Source organism: Nerophis ophidion, linkage group LG06 (genome assembly GCF_033978795.1).
Source record: "Nerophis ophidion isolate RoL-2023_Sa linkage group LG06, RoL_Noph_v1.0, whole genome shotgun sequence".
NCBI lineage: Eukaryota > Metazoa > Chordata > Actinopteri > Syngnathiformes > Syngnathidae > Nerophis > Nerophis ophidion.
Window position 1 is genome coordinate 76,071,351 of NC_084616.1, and position 17,088 is coordinate 76,088,438.

Consider the following 17,088-nt stretch of genomic DNA (forward strand, 5'->3'; position numbering starts at 1 on the left):
CGAAACAAACACTTACCAATCGACAGATTTAAGTTGCTCCAGTGTCACATGATGCGAAAGTCCTGATCTTTTGGTCCGCACATTTTACCGGCGATGCTAATAAGGCAGCCATGCTATGCGCCACTTCATTAGGTACACCCACGCTATGGCCGAATAGCGTCAATAGCTATTCGCTCAATAGCTTCAATTTCTTCTTCAATTTCGTTTTTGCTCTCCGCCTCCATACTCCGACCATCTGTTTCAATACATGCGTAATCTGTTGAATCGCTTAAGCCGCTGAAATCCGAGTCTGAATCCGAGCTAATGTCGCTATATCTTGCTGTGGTAACCGCCATGTTTGTATTGGCAGCCCTGTATGACGTCACAGGGAAATGGATAGTGGTTTCGAAGATAGCAAAAATAAGGCACTTTAAAGCTTTATTTAGGGATATTCCGGGATCGGTAAAATTTTGAAAAAAAAACTTCCAAAAATACAACAAGCCACTGGGAACTGATTTTTATTGTTTTTAACCCTTTTGAAATTGTGATAATTTTCCCTTTTAAAAACATCAACATTTTCTGCAGCCCTGTGGTTTTCTGGCAAGCTGTTCCGTAGACTTTGTGTCCAAAGATTCAATGTGTTGATAAATCTTTTTTTATGTTCTGCCCTCTCAGGTATTCTCAAGAACCGTCTGGGCTGCCCCCCAGCTCTTCAGGGCATTTCAACAGTGGGTCGAGGATCAAGTGAGCTGAACTGGTACCGCACCTCGACCCTTGGCCACAGAGGCGTCCCCGCCGCCTCCTACGGCCGCATGTACTCGGCCTCGGCTAGCGGCGGAGGCGGCACGGGCTCGCTCTCGCAGCCGGGTTCCCGCTACTCCTCCAGGGAGCATCTGGACTCGCTGGCTCGGAGGCAGCTCTCCCGGGATCCTCTCGGGAGGCAAACAGTAGGCGGGTCGAAGGACCGGCTGGACTCGCGGGGTTCCAGAGACAACCTGGACCTGTTGCCCAGGAGGAGGGAACTTGGCCAGGGTGCGGGGCTCACAGGCCTGGGGCTGGATCACCAGAGAAGGTCGTCATCCAGGGAGAATTTGACCTCCTCCAGGGACAGACTGGACAACCATCACCCAAGCACTTTCCATGCCTCAAGAGAGGACTTGAGGGGGAACGGCATGGAGGGTAGTCTGAGCGGGTCCAGATCGCAGCTGAACACCCTCACTCGCCGGCAGGCGTCATCCCGGGAGCACCTGGCGGGGGCGCTGATGAGCAGTAGGTCCAGAGAGGAGCTGGAAGCCAACGGAGTGGGAGCACAGTCCCAACCTTGTCGGGAATGGCTGCGCTCTCTACCGCCTCGCCAGCCCTCGCACCCGGACCAACCTCCACCGTCCTCCCCGCCGCCGCCCATCTCAGAGGAACCCCAGCAGGAGGCCTTCCCTCCCCCGGGTCACATTAGAGGACGCCTGGACTCTGCATGTAGGTACCCTGGGCAGACTGTCACGGCTTTGAACCCTTTGGGGCGACAGCCGTCCAGTGAACACCAGGACATACTCTCCTCCATCCTTGCATCCTTCAACCCTTCCGTCCTCACTCCTCCAAACGCCGCCTCAAACCCAGGGCCCAATGGCTCTGCCCTTGGCCCCTCCCCCTCTGCCACATCCCACAGCATATCTGAAGTCTCTCCTGACTCAGAGTAAGTGGCCTCTTCATTCCTCCCCATCATTTCACGCATACGAAAAGCTCATGGAAAAATGCCAAGCTCGCCTTAACAATTTGAACTTTGGTTGCTCGAAATTCAAGGGCGGTGTGACTGATGTGTAATTGCAATACACAGCCACTGGGGGGGCCATATAGACATCATTCCTTTACTATTCACAGCCACTAGGGGGCAATATATGCAACAATCCCATACTACTTACATCCACTTGAGGTCATTATAGGTATACGTTTTGTTGTGTTTTTAATTAATATTGATATTAATAATAATGAATTGTGGCGGCACGGCTCAAATGGTAGAGCCGCCGACCAGAACCTTGCGTGTTCCGGGTTCCAATGCAGCTTCCGCCCTATCGTCACTGCCGTGTATATACGTGTATGTGTGTGTATATATATATATATATATATATATATATATATATGTATGTGTGTGTGTGTGTGTGTGTGTGTGTGTGTGTGTGTGTGTGTATGTGTGTGTATAACATGTGTATATATGTATACGTGTATATATGTATATATATACATATATGTATATATACACATATGTATATATACATATATATTTACATATTTGTATACTGTATATACATATATATTTATGTATATTTACATATATATATATATATATATATATATACATGTGTGTATATATATATTTACCTATATATGCATATATATATTTACATACTTATATACATATATATATATATATATATATATATATATGTATACACATATATGAATTTTTGTACACATATACATATGTATTTATGTACACATATATATGTATGTGTGTATGTATGTATATGTTTATATATATATGTATATATATATAATCGCTATACAAGTACTACCCATTTATCATTTATATATATATATATATATATATATATATATATGTGTGTGTATGTATATATATATATGTATGTATATATATATGTATGTATATATGTATATATCTGTATGTATTTGTATATGTATATATATGTAGGCATTTGTATGTATGTAGGTATATATATATATATATATATATATATATATATACACACACACGTATGTATGTATGTATTTATATATATTTTCCTGGTACACTAATTGACTGAGCCATCTCAAAAATGTTTCACAAACAGAAACATTTTCTTAAAAAAATAATGTTTTTCACAAAGTCAAAAGAAATGTTTCACAAACTGAACAATTTAAAAAAATAAAAAAACTTTTGTTAACTAAAAAAAATTGTTTAAGGGTCGCGGTAGAAAAATGGATGGATGGAAAATCTTTTTGAAAAAAAAAAAATAGGTTTCAGACTAATTAAATTGTTTCACATACTAAAAAAAAATGTTTCACCATCTCAGAAATGTTTCACAAAGTGTAAAAATTGTTTCACAAACGGAAACATTTTCTTCAAAAAAAGAAGTTACACAAACTAAAAAAAAACGTTTCACAAACTGTGTATACTAGTGAGTTTTGGTTATTCTGCTGTATATACCAATATAATGCACCTCACTTCACTAATATCTTATTTTATTACTATTTTACTTGATATTTATTTTTTACTTTATAACAACTTTATAACACCATTCATTAAATGATTTAGGGTTTTAAGATTTTCTGCCCAAACATTTTTGAAACTTTATTTATAGCTTTTTAAACAAATGTATGTATAAATGTATATCGTTTTTTTAGGACTGTCAAAGTTAACACGATTAATTTTGAGTTTGCAATGAACAAAATGCTTTTAATCACAATTAAATATTTTAATTGTTTGGCAGCGCTGATAGTTTTTTATTTAGTAATTTTGAGTTATGTGAAATATTTTCAAATATTTAAATATATACATAATTTTTTTTTTATATTTTGGAATTTGATAAACGATCAAAAATGTAAGTTTAGCATGTTTGTACAGTTGTATTGAATATGGACAATTGTATATATTTACAATACTATATATATATATATATATATATATATATATATATATATATAAATATTTATATATATAAATATTTTTTGGTTGGTTTTCCTCCAGGAAACCAACCAAAAAAGAGCAGAAAACGAAACAACATCATCTGGTACAATCCGCCATTCAGCAAAAACGTCTCAACCAATATCGGCCACAAGTTCCTCATTCTGATCGACAAACACTTCCCCAAAGGCAACACCCTAAGAACAATATTCAACAAGAACAACATTAAATTGAGCTACAGCTGTATGAATAACAGACAACAAATAATTTCAAACCACAACAAAGCAATTGCAAAAGGACTGCCTACCCCCAGACTAAACGACTCTGAAACCAATAATAAATGTAACTGTCGCAAGAAACCTGATTGCCCTCTCAACGGAGGGTGCTTACAGACATCAGTCGTTTACCAAGCAAGGACATTAACACATCCGACACGTACGTAGGATTAACCGAAGGAGCGTTCGAAACAAGATGGAATAATCCCAACGCCTCCTTTAGAAACCAGACTTTGCGGAATTCTACAGAACTCAGCAAACACATTTGGAACCTCAAAGACAATAATGTTGAATATTCAATAACATGGCAAATTCTTGCATCCATCACACCTTACAACAGTGGTAATAAAAGATGCAACCTATGCTTAAAAGAGAAACTGTTTATTATATACCATCCAGACCTGTCATCCCTCAACAAACACAGTGAAATCATACCAACATGCCGCCATAGATGGAAACACCTCCTAGGTAACACATGAGCCAATCACCACGCCCCTACGCCTGCCTGTACCCACCCACTCTGTGCCCTATATAAACCATTGTATGTGAATGCTTCCATTAAAATCTCCTGATGATTGAGGGAACCCCTCATGAAACAGTTCTGTAGAGATGAAGTAGTCTTGTGATTTTTACACAATTCCACAGTGTATTGAATGTACAAAGTATTAATGAGTCTTTTATGTCTTTTTTTTCCTCAGAGCCAACAGAAGTGAAGGACAGTCTTGATGACGGCCTACAAGCTTTTGTGAGTCCCAGGTCCAAGGTCATGGAGCTTCTTTGGAGGACTCAAACCCAGCTTTGGACACAGGTGACATCATGACATGTCTTTGGAAAAAAACAAAAAAACTAAACTCACAAACGCAGACAGAATCCACATGAAAAGAACACGGACTGTACATACATCCTGACCACTAAAACACTTTTATACATTTTGTATCTTTTTCAACGGGGACCAGAACGTCTCTTATGATGTTTTCTTTTGTAACGTCCGTGTGAGTGAGGCCGGTGCGAGTGAGTTATTTATTAAAAAAAACAACTATTCATCAAACGTGGCAAAGTATCCAAGGATAATATCTGATGAGAGAGAGCAAAAAGGGTGATGTAAATAAACGGATGGCGGTCAGGAAGGAGATGATTGTATTGAGGACGCCGCGCCAGGTGCAGGGTTTTCAACCATTTTAGCTCCGTCACAACTTGTCTTGGTTTTTTTTTTTTGCCGTTCAATGAATGTGAACTCGTCGTCTGTGTACCTCTTGTGCCTGGACCTTGTCCGTGGATCCGCTGCGTCATGTCCTCGGTGGGCGAAGGTTAGAACCCCGCCTGCCTCCCTTCTACGCCACAACCACTGAAGACTGTTTTTTTTTTACATAACCTGCCTCAAGACATCACGGGAGCCACTTCCTCCTCTCTGTGCAAGCCAAAGGGAAAACTGCTCAAATGTAGAGGCCGTTTTTTTGTTTCACCGAGTCTTGGTTCTGCTCCAAATTGTACCACTTTTCACTCCTCCTCGACCCTGACCCTGAATCCATTCCAGTCCCTTGCATTGACTATATTGCCAAAAGTATTCTTCAAAGTATTTGGCGTAGAACTGTCACAGGATGCAACAAATCCAGTCATGAAATTTCCTTGCTCCTAAATATTCCAAAGTCAACTGTCGGCTTTATTATAAGAAAAATGAAGTTTTTGGGAACAACAGCAACTCAGTCACCAAGTGTTAGGCCACGTAAACTGACAGAGTGGTCAGCGGATGCCGAAGCGCATAGTCCAAAGATGTCGTGACTTGCTGCACAGTCAGGTGCTACAGAGCTTCAAACTTCATGTCACCTTCCAATTACCATATTTCCTTGAAATGCCGCCGGGGCGCTAATTAATTTAAAACCTCATCTCACTCCGGCGATTACCAAAGGCATGCGGTAAAGGCAAGCATGCGCTAATTCATTTAAAACCTATTTTCACTCCGGCGCCTCCCAAAGGCATGCGGTAAATTTAGGCCTGCGTTTAAAATTTTGAGTGTGATGTAAGGATACCATCATGAAAAGCACATTTAATTAAAAAAAACATTATTATGGTCTTACCTTTACTTATAAATGAAGTCCATGCGCAGCTCCTTCTGATCAAAAGCACCGATAACTTGTTTATAGAAGTCTTCCTTATCTTTCTTCAGTTTTAAAAGTCTCTCTGTCTCAATGGAGATCTTCCTTTATTACCTCCTGCTTCGATTGAAAGTCCAGTTTAGAAAACTGTTTTATTTTAGATATGTAATCCTCCATGTTAAAAGTGCAAGCGAGAGGAAAAAATAAACGATCGCTGCTCACTCTTGCTGCTTGTTGTCACTTAGAAGGATCACTAGCGCCCTCTACCACCAGGAGGCGGGATTCATTTAATGACTCATATTTGACACACGCAGCTACGGTATATTAATAAAACATAGCTGCTTACTGTTCTTTTTAGCATATTCAATAGCTTGGACTTTAAATCCTACTGAATAGCTCTTAATCTTCTTCCCTTTATGCGATTTCAAATTATTAAAATCAGCCCCCTATATTTTGAAAATGATGACAGGTGAAGGGTCACTCGTGACGTGACGAGTTTGACCCGGTGGAAATTCTAAGCATGCGCTAATAAAAATAATATTTTGCGAAACGAGTTTGACCTGGCGTTAATCCTGAGCCGGCGGTAATGCTAAGCATTTGCTAATTATTTTGCGAAACGAGTTCGACCCGGCAGTAATTCTAGGCAGGCGCGTACTATATACCCGGCGGCAATTCAAGGAAATACGGTAGCCCAAGTACATCACGCAGAGAGCTTAATGGATTGGGTTTCCATGGCCGAGCAGCTGCATCTAAGCCATACCTCTCCAAGTCCAATGCAAAGTGTGGGACGCAGTGGTGTAAAGCTGCACTCTAGAGCATTGGAGACGAGTTCTGTCAGGTTCAAACACTGATGAAATCTATTAAACAAGACAAGAAGCAATGAATTAAACAGAGACAGAATTAAATTTGGCTCAATTGAAGAGAAACGTCTGGGCTGTACTCGTGTACAGTCTCCACCACGTTCTGACGAAAGATTGTACGCCCCCTCTTTTATTTGGACTTTCCCTGATTACATGGCAACTGCTGTTTCTGAGGGAAGGGGGTCATAAACAGCCGCCGCCTTTGTCACAAAACAGTTCAAAGAAAAGGTCGTAAAAACAGTTCAAAGAAAAGGTGCCTGGAGGGAAGTCGAGCCCTGCTTCCTCTCCGCTTTGTAGATCCCGGGTCAAGACAACATCTTCCTGTGGATTACAATAGAAGAAAGAAACCAATGCCTTCATGTTGCTTCCCATCGTACACGGTGGAGTTTTACAAGCCTTCTGCTTGTTCTCTGGAGTTATCAATCACGCTTTTTCATCTCGCTATCTGTTGGACCAGTCCGGGTTTGGAGGTTGCCAGGAGAACGCTACATTTCGGACCGCATTGTGCCGAGTGTGAAATTTGGTGGAGGAGGAATTAGGGTGTGGGGTTGCTTTTTCAGGAGATGGTCTTGGCCCCTTTGTTCCAGTGAAAGGAACCTTGAATTATCAAGGATAGGAACCAGATGGCACTTCAAGTTCATACGCGAGTCAAATACTTTTGGCAATATAGTGTATCTTCATTATTAGTGGATGTAAATATTGTTTAAAATGGACGCCGTCTCCTCCTACTTGACTTGAAACATTCATTTAGTTTGAATCATCAAAACATTTAAGAAGAAAAGGTTGACTCCACGTATTAAAGGCGACGCGCTCCAAGAGAAAGAGGGTAGGACAGGAGGAGGGTTGGAAAAAAGGATGATGGGTGGGTATGTTTCGGATTGCCTTGGCATGAAAACGTTCTGTTCCTGTTGCCGCGGATTCAAGAGAAATGTTGGACATTAAAAACCAAACAAAGAATAATTGATTCCTACATGAGTGCTTTATTGTGTATGTCTTCAGTATATATTGTGTGTATGTCTTCAGTATATATTGTGTGTATGTCTTCAGTATATATTGTGTGTATGTCTTCAGTATATATTGTGTGTATGTTTTCAGTATATATTGTGTGTATGTCTTCAGTATATATTTTGTGTATGTCTTCAGTATATATTGTGTGTATGTCTTCAGTATATATTGTGTGTATATATTCAGTATTTTTGGAAACTCACTTGAACAGATCTACAGTGGCTCAAAAAGGACAATTATTATTATTATTTTTTTTTTCTTCAAATGGCCACTATGTAGATCAGGGGTCCCCAAACTACGGCCGGATCCGGAAATCCCAAGTTAAAAAAAAATGTTTCAAAAAATGTATAATTTTTATTTTTATTTGTCCTGTCTAATCCATTTTCTACCACTTGTTACTCACGGTGTCTCCTAGCAACTCAGGCAAATCATATTGTCTAAAAATGCATTTTTCCATCGATAACGTGACATCAAGTGTGCACTCCTTCAGTCAGTTAGTGTGTGTGCGTTTTGTGTGTGAATATATATGTATATTTATATATATGTGTGTGTGAGTGTGTGTATATACAATATATATATATATATATGTGTGTATGTATATATATGTATATACATATATAGGTATATATGTGTATGTATATATGTGTATATAAGTGTGTATGTATATATATATCTATATATATATATATATGTGTGTGTGTCTATATGTATATATATGTATGTATATATGTATTTACAGGATATACATGTGTGTGTGTAAATGTGTGTATATATGTGTATGTATATATATTTATGTATATCTATATATGTGTTTATATGTATGTATATGTAGTTATATAAATATGTATGTATATGTATATGTGTGTGTATGTATATATATATATATGTGTGTCTATATGTATATATATGTATTTGTATGTGTGTATATATGTATGTATGTGTATGTATATATGTATATATATATATATATATATATATATATATATATGTGTTTATATGTATGTATATGTAGTTATATAAATATGTATGTACATGTATATATATATACATGCATTTATATACATATGTGTACATATATATGTACAGTATGTATATTTATATCTATATATGTGTTTATATGTATGTATATGTACTTATATAAATATTTATGTATATGTATATACTGTATATATATATATACATGCATTTATATACATATATGTGTACATATATATGTATACATATCTGTTCATATATACATGTATATATACATATATATATATACATATACTGTATGTTCAGTATGTATATATACACATATGTATGTGTACATATATGTACAGTATATACATATATATATATATATATATATATATATATATATATATATATATATAGTAGCTGAGATAGCCCCCCCGACCTCAAAGGGAATAAGTAGTAGAAAATGGATGGGATGTATATATATATACACAGATGTATACAGTATGTGTTTAATATTTCCTTTCTGTATTTGTGGTTGAAGACTGATTTAAGTGCAAGTGGGGTGGTCCTTTTCAACATTCAACATCTTATAGCAATGGGAATATTACTTTGCTGAATAAACAAAGCATTAACAGAAAGTACAAAACCAGAAATGGAAATAGTTATGGCAATAATGTCCGAGATTCCAAATCAGGCTCTCATTAGATTAGACCTCTCTCCACGTTGTCATTGTCACTGCTTTCTGGGGAAGATGGCGGCACAAACTCTCCCATTCTCTTTAGCTTGGCCTTGTAGTAGTTTGTCTTCATCCTGAAGGCTTTCTGCTTTTGGCGAGCGGCCCGTGTCTTTTCCCTGACCAGCTCCTGCTCCCACGCCAGCACCTTCATCCTGCTCTCCCACTCCAGCAGCCTCATCTGCTGCTGCTGCTGCTGCTCCAGGGCCTCTGCACTCTTCTGCTGCTCCAGGAGGTGGCGCTCTGCACCGTGTGCCCTGCTGCCCGCCGAGGGCACCAGACGCCGGCTGAGGAAGCCGGAGGTGCCTTGGAAAGGAGATGACAGTGTTTATTTTATCCAACAGGAGACTGGGGGCGGCACAATGTAGACCGCTTAATATGGTAAGCTATGGTTAGCATTTATTTTTGTATTGTACCTGTATTTCAAGACACATTTTTATTCTTCAGGAGACTGAGGGCAACAATTAGCAAAGTGGCGAGTCGCATACAATACTGCAGAGGTAATAGCGCTGTAACTGGTTTAGCTAGTACAATATTAGGTTGATTGGCAACGCTAAATGGTCCCTAGTGTGTGAATGTTGTCTGTCTATCTGTGTTGGCCCTGTGATGAGGTGGCGACTTGTCCAGGGTGTACCCCGCCTTCCGCCCGATTGTAGCTGAGATAGGCGCCAGTGACCCCCGCGACCCCGAAAGGGAATAAGTGGTAGAAAAATAGATGGATGGATGTTTATAGTGTGTGAATGTGAGTGTTAATGTTGTCTGTCTATCTGTGTTGGCCCTGCGATGAGGTGGCGACTTGTCCAGGGTGTACCCCGCCTTCCGCCCGATTGTAGCTGAGATAGGCGCCAGTGCCCCCCGTGACCCCAAAATGGAATAAGTGGTAGAAAATGGATGGATGGATGTTTATAGTGTGTGAATGTGAGTGTGAATGTTGTCTGTCTATCTGTGTTGGCCCTGCGATGAGGTGGCGACTTGTCCAGGGTGTACCCCGCCTTCTGCCCGATTGTAGCTGAGATAGGCGCCAGTGCCCCCCGCGACCCCGAAATGGAATAAGTGGTAGAAAATAGATGGATGGATGTTTATAGTGTGTGAATGTGAGTGTGAATGTTGTCTGTCTATCTGTGTTGGCCCTGCGATGAGGTGGCGACTTGTCCAGGGTGTACCCCGCCTTCCGCCCGATTGTAGCTGAGATGGGCGCCAGCGACCCCAAAAGGGAATAAGCGGTAGAAATGGATGGATGGATGTTTATAGTGTGTGAATGTGAGTGTGAATGTTGTCTGTCTATCTGTGTTGGCCCTGTGATGAGGTGGCGACTTGTCCAGGGTGTACCCCGCCTTCCGCCCGATTGTAGCTGAGATGGGCCCCAGCGCCCCCCGCGACCCCAAAAGGGAATAAGCGGTAGAATTTGGATGGATGGATGTTTATAGTGTGTGAATGTGAGTGTTAATGTTGTCTGTCTATCTGTGTTGGCCCTGCGATGAGGTGGCGACTTGTCCAGGGTGTACGCCGCCTTCCGCCCGATTGTAGCTGAGATGGGCGCCAGCGCCCCCCGCGAGCCCGAAAGGGAATAAGCGGTAGAAAATGGATGGATGGATGGAATATTAGCCTACAGTTCAAGCCATGTATTAGATTATACAGTTGTGATCAAAAGTATTCAACCCACACACAATTTTGGTGTTTTAGCAAGTTGGACATTTATTCCGTATTTTGTTTATAGTCATATCAAATAAAGATGTGTCAAATAGACAAATGCAACTTAAATTGTAACACTGTATTTTACAAAATACCAAAAAAGGACATTTTTCTTAATATCTCATTGACAAAACGATTGAACCCCTAGTTCCATGCATCTTTAGTACTTAGTAGAACACCCTTTGGCAGTAATGACATCCTTCAAAGGTGATACATAAGCTTCTTGCAAGCATCTACAGGTATTTTAGCCCATTCCTCTTGGGCAAAGGCCTCCAGTTCATTCATATTCTTGGGCTTGTGTGCTGCAACTGCCTTCTTCAAGTCCCACCACAGCTTTTCTAGAGGATTTAGGTCTGGCGACTGTGAAGGCCACTCCAGAGTCTTCCAGCCCTTCTTCTGCAACCACTCTGATGTTGATTTGGAGGTATGCTTGGGATCCTTGTCCTGTTGGAAGGTCCAACGTCTCCCAAGCCTCAGCTTCATGACATTTGCAGCTAATATATCCTGCTAGGAAATAGAATTCATAATGCCTTGAACGCGCTGGAGATTCCCGGTACCTGAGGCAGAGAAACAGCCCCAGAGCATGATTGACCCCCCACCATGCTTAACAGTAGGCTAGGTGTTCTTCTCTTTGTAAGCTTCATTTTTTTCTCCTCCAGACATAACGTTGATTCATAGGCCCAAAGAGTTCCAGTTTTGTCTCATCACTCCATAGAACAGATTCCCAAAACCTTTGGGGTTTGTCCAGATGATTTTTGGCATACTGGAGTCTATTTCTTGTGCCTGGTAGTCAGAAGTGGGGTGCGCCTGGGAGTTCTGGCATGGAGGCCTTCTTCATCTCGTAGTGTGTGCCTTATTGTCTGGGACGAAACCTGCGTTCCCCCCTCTGCAATGTCCTGTTGTAGTTCCTCAGCTGTTACCCGGGGGTTTTTCACCACTGTACGCACACAGCATCCTCTTTCTACCACGCCCAGGTAGTGTTTCCACTGTGCCTTTAGCTTTAAACTTGCAAATTATGCTCCCAACTGTGTCTCTTGGAATGTGTAATGTCTTTGCTATTTTCTTATATCCATATCCTTTCTTATGAAGAGAAATGACCTCCTCTCTTGACTTCTTTGACCACTCCCTGGACTTCACCATGTTGCAAATACACCATTGACCATCTACAAGAAGCTGAGCGTCACAGTCTTTTTCAATCAGTTGAATTGTTGCTCGTTATGGTTCTAATCACATCTACAGGTGTTTTCAACACCTGATTGAAAAGACTCTATTCAAATTCTGTTCTTAAGAGTTATGATCTTCAAGGGGTTGAATCATTTTGTCAATGAGATATTAAGAGAATTAGAGACTCTGGAATATTATACTGCACAGCAACAGGGGTGAGCTTGTATTAACCTGTGTTTATTTTTGACAATTCTAGCCAAATATTACACAATTTTTTTTTTTTTAACTCTAGAGGAGACTGTGGGCATCAGGAAAACAGTACTGTGGTAATATGAAACTGGAGCGTACACAATTAAACCACAGCAACACCATAAGCTAATGTACACACGTCCAGTGACTTATTGTTTCTAACCTGATTTTTCATTTGATTTAATAGGAGACTGTGGGCATCCAAATTCAAAAATATACATATAAGTATTTTAAAATGTTTCAAAAATTGCGAGTTGTGTATTAGATGAAGACTAACTGTGGTCGAGCAGCACCTATGTCCGTGTGTCTCACCTGTCATTGTGAAATAGTCGGCGGGAAAAGACGCCCCCTGCAGCTCGGCATTCTGGGAAGTTCTGGCGTTTTCCGCGGTCTGGTGCAAATTGTCTGCTCCCCTGTCAAAGTTGTGACGCTGCCGGGCGACGCCCACATGCTCCTTGTTGTCTTCCGCCTGCAGACGACACCGACGTCTTAGTTGTCCTCCACAGGTGGAATGAAAGTCAACATGCAGGAATGTTCATGTGTTCACCTGACTCACGCCGTCATTGACCTGCACCATCCTCAAGTACCCTGCTGGACAGTTGGAGGAAAAGAAAAAGGTGAATGTGCGCTCCTCCTGGTGGCCAAAGCAGGTATGACACATTACACACTCAACAGCAGGGGTCAGCAACCTTTTTGAAAGCAAGAGCTACTTCTTGGGTACTGATTCATGCCAAGGGCTACCAGTTTGATACACACTTCAATAAATTGCCAGAAATAGCCAATTTGCTCAATTTACCTTTAATAAATAAATATATTTATATATAAAAATTGTTTTTTCTGTCTGCAATTCCGTCGTACATTTCTTTTCCTTTTACAGAAGGTTTTTTTGGTAGAGAATAAATGATAAAAAACAAACACTTAATTGAACGGTTGAAAAGAGGAAAAAACAGGAAAAAAATGATAATTAAATTTTGAAACCTAGTTTATCTTCAATTTCGACTCTTTAAAATTCAACCAAAATTCAAATAGCTAATTCAAATATTTTTGAAAAAATTAAAAAAAATAATTTATGGAACATCATTAGTAATTTTTCCTGATTAAGATTAATTTTACAATTTTGATGACATGTTTTAAATAGGTTAAAATCCAATCTGCACTTTGTTAGAATATATAACAAATTGGACCAAGCTATATTTCTAACAAAGACAAATCATGATTTCTTCTAGATTTTCCAGAACAAAAATTTTAAAATACATTCAAAAGACTTTGAAATAAGATTCAAGTTCGATTCTACGGATCTTTTGGATTTGCCAGAATTAATTTTTTTTTTTTAATTTTAATCATAATTTAGAAGAAATATTTCACAAATATTCTTCGTCGAAAAAACAGAAGCTAAAATCCATCCATCATCTAATTTCTACCGCTTATTCCTTTTTGGGGTCGCTGGCGCCTATCTTAGCTACAATCGGGCGGAAGGCCGGCGTACACCTTGGACAAGTCGCCACCTCATGAAGAATTTAATTAAAATGTATTTATTATTCATTGCAATAAAAAAAAAATACTTGAACATTGAATTAAATTGTCAGGAAAGAAGAGGAAGTAATTTAAAAGGTAAAAAGGTATATGTGTTTAGAACTACAAACACGTTTCGGGAGAACATCCTCACAGTAACACAACATAAACGCAACACAACAAATACCCATAATCCTTTGTACCCATGACACTTCCTGACTATTTTATTCACCCGCTATCAGCATCCCCCCGCCGCGTCGGTAAGGTGGGCGGGGTTGGGGGAACGGGGGTGTAAAATATATTCAGGAATTGTCACGGATACAAAGGATTCTGGGTATTTGTTGTGTTGCGTTTATGTTGTGTTACTGGGAGGATGTTCTCCCAAAATGTGTTTGTCAATCTTGTTTGGTGTGGCTTCACAGCGTGGAACATATTAGTAAGTGTTAAAGTTGTTTATATCACAACCATCAGTGTACTCTGTGTCACCCAGTATGCCTTGCAGTCGTGTGCGTGTTGCCGCGGAAGCCACACACACAACATGATGCTGGACTTACAATCGGTTTGTACGTGTTGTTGAAGGTATCAAAGGCAATGGCTTCACAGCACGCCCATATTCTTGTGATCAGGATGAACATCATTGGATGTTCGTGAGCGGCTACCATTGTCTTCATTACTCTGTGAAACGGGTTTAAATAGCTCTGTGAGCGGTAAAGGTGGCCGACCTCTGATGTATTTCAGCGGGCGGATGCGGTTCTGATAAAATGTTGGTTCGGGTGGACGGCGGGTGGATAATGACTTCGGTGATCCGGTTGCGGATGATATAATTGCCTATCCGCGCATCTCTAATATATATATATATATATATATATATATATATATATATGAAATACTCGAGTTGGTGAATTACACGCCGCCCGTCTTAACCACGCCCCCCGCCCCAACCACGCCCCCCAAGGTTGGCAAGCATGCTAATGACTCCATTTGCCTTGGTCCCTCAAAGGACTAACTACGCCCCTGCACGTTAATAAAAGGTGTGTATTTAGTAGTTACGTCCATAAGGTCTTCAAAAATGCACCTAGTCCTGATGTATGCAATACGAGACAAGTTGTATCGTGTGTTGACATCCAAAAGAGAGCATCTACCTTCCACAAGCTTGCGCACCGCCGCTTTGTGGCCAACTCCCCCTGCGTGGCTGGTGAGGGCAGCCTCGCCCATAGTCTGCAGTTTGATGGATTTACAGCACGCCTTGCACCGGGCGAAGTGGATGTCCTGGGTGTCCCTCAGCAGCCACTCTTTATAGATCTCCTTGGAGAGCCAGGATTGTTGGAACTTGCACTTGCCGGGCATGGCCAGAACGTCACATTCGCAGTGGTTAGCTCGTCAGTCTATTTACGTCGCATCGCCTGAAAGCGAGCACGGTGCGTTCAAGTACAGTGGGACGATGTTGTGACAAGCGCTGTTTGTGTAAAAGTATAGCTTTACATATTACCATAGTCCCGCAGCAACATTTGTAATAGTTTTGTTAAACGGCATCTTTTTACTGTATACTAAAACCATACATTTGAAATCGTATTGTACACGCCTTGTTGATGTTAACCATGTATACGTAAAAGCGACGCTTCTGGACTCTAACACGTGACTCAATGTTGTCCAATGGAAATGCGGTTATAATATTTCTACCCAATTGAGAAGTTTGATTGGTTGAAACACCGGAAGCCGGAACAAGTTCACGTTTTTTTCAGCGAACGGTTTGTAAATAGTGATTTTTTTTAACCTTTTGTTTTTACTCATAAGGCGCGTAATGGGAAAGCTACAAAACATTTATCTAATTTAAAACCAATTTTCTAGCTGTAAAAAAAGCGAGTTGTACCTTTGTGTTTAAAACAGCAAGACTTCATTGGCGTATACTCTAACACGTGACTCAATGTTGTCCAATGAAAACGCACTTCTAATATTTTTACCCAATTGGTAACTGAGAAGTTTGATTGGTTGAAACACCGGAAGCCGGAACAAGCTCACGTTTTTTTCAGCGAACGGTTTGTAAATAGAGATTTTTTTTAACCTTTTGTTTTCACTCACAAGGTGCGTAATGGGAAAGCTACAAAACATTTATCTCATTTAAAACCAATTTTCTAGCCGTAAAAAAAGCGAGATGTACCTTTGTGTTTTTTTTTTATGTCTATTTATAAATTTCAACAATTACAAACAATAAGTCAAACAACAATATGAAACATTATCAAACATTATGAAAAACAGTACAAAACAGCGCCAGGGGGTTGTAAATTCAAAATAAAAATAGAATACAAAAAATATATATATATATATACATAATAAACAAAGTGCAAAGCCATAGGCTCATTCAGATTCATTAAAAAACTTAAATCTGGAACACAGCATCATCGTTTTCACAGCTTTTTTGTTGTTAGAGAAGAGAGTGTTTTAATGTAAAGTTCAAAATATTTTTTAAAGGCTCAAAAGATAGGTCGGGTATTAAGAAACTTACATTTATGAATATAAAACTTAGCCAATAAAATAATGAGGTTGCAAAGGTAGAATTCCTTTTCAATTTTTTGTTCATACAGTGTAAAACCAAAAATCACATCTTTAAAGCAAAGCACAAATTTGTCATAAATATTGTCCAGGATGAAGCGACAGATGCCCTGCCATTGTGTTTAAAACAGCAAAGACTTCACTGGCGTATACTCTAACACGTGACTCAATGTTGTCCAATGCAAACGCGGTGATAATATTTCAACCCAATTGGTAACTGAGAAGTTTGATTGGTTGAAAGACCGGAAGCCGGAACAAGCTCACAATTTTTCAGCAAACAGTTTGTAAATAGTGATTTGTTTTTTTTTTACTTTTTGTTTTCACTCACACGGTACGTAAT

The 17,088-nt window shown here is 39.8% G+C and overlaps 2 protein-coding genes across 3 annotated transcripts in view; one reads left to right on the forward strand and one right to left on the reverse strand.

Moving 5' to 3' along the window:
* celsr3 (cadherin, EGF LAG seven-pass G-type receptor 3) overlaps nucleotides 1-7,843 on the forward strand; it is a 245,899-nt gene extending 238,056 nt beyond the window's left edge. Inside the window, 2 exon segments of the mRNA XM_061904867.1 lie at nucleotides 655-1,669; nucleotides 4,629-7,843. Of these exon segments, the coding sequence (XP_061760851.1) occupies nucleotides 655-1,669; nucleotides 4,629-4,656 (1,043 nt within the window). The 3' untranslated portion in view covers nucleotides 4,657-7,843.
* Nucleotides 7,844-9,343: 1,500 nt separating this feature from the next.
* LOC133553992 (uncharacterized) lies at nucleotides 9,344-15,811 on the reverse strand. Of its 2 annotated transcripts, none has more exons than XM_061902318.1 (4): nucleotides 15,341-15,811; nucleotides 13,234-13,274; nucleotides 12,999-13,155; nucleotides 9,344-9,887 (listed from the first exon to the last, which is right to left on the reverse strand). In XM_061902318.1, exons 1-4 carry the CDS (start codon nucleotides 15,543-15,545, stop codon nucleotides 9,550-9,552), a joined length of 741 nt encoding a protein of 246 aa, XP_061758302.1. In that variant the 5' UTR covers nucleotides 15,546-15,811; the 3' UTR covers nucleotides 9,344-9,549. The 2 variants fall into 2 exon arrangements, with proteins under 2 accessions (XP_061758302.1, XP_061758301.1); XM_061902317.1 differs by having other exon boundaries at nucleotides 13,234-13,277; nucleotides 15,341-15,808.
* Nucleotides 15,812-17,088: the final 1,277 nt, after the last annotated feature.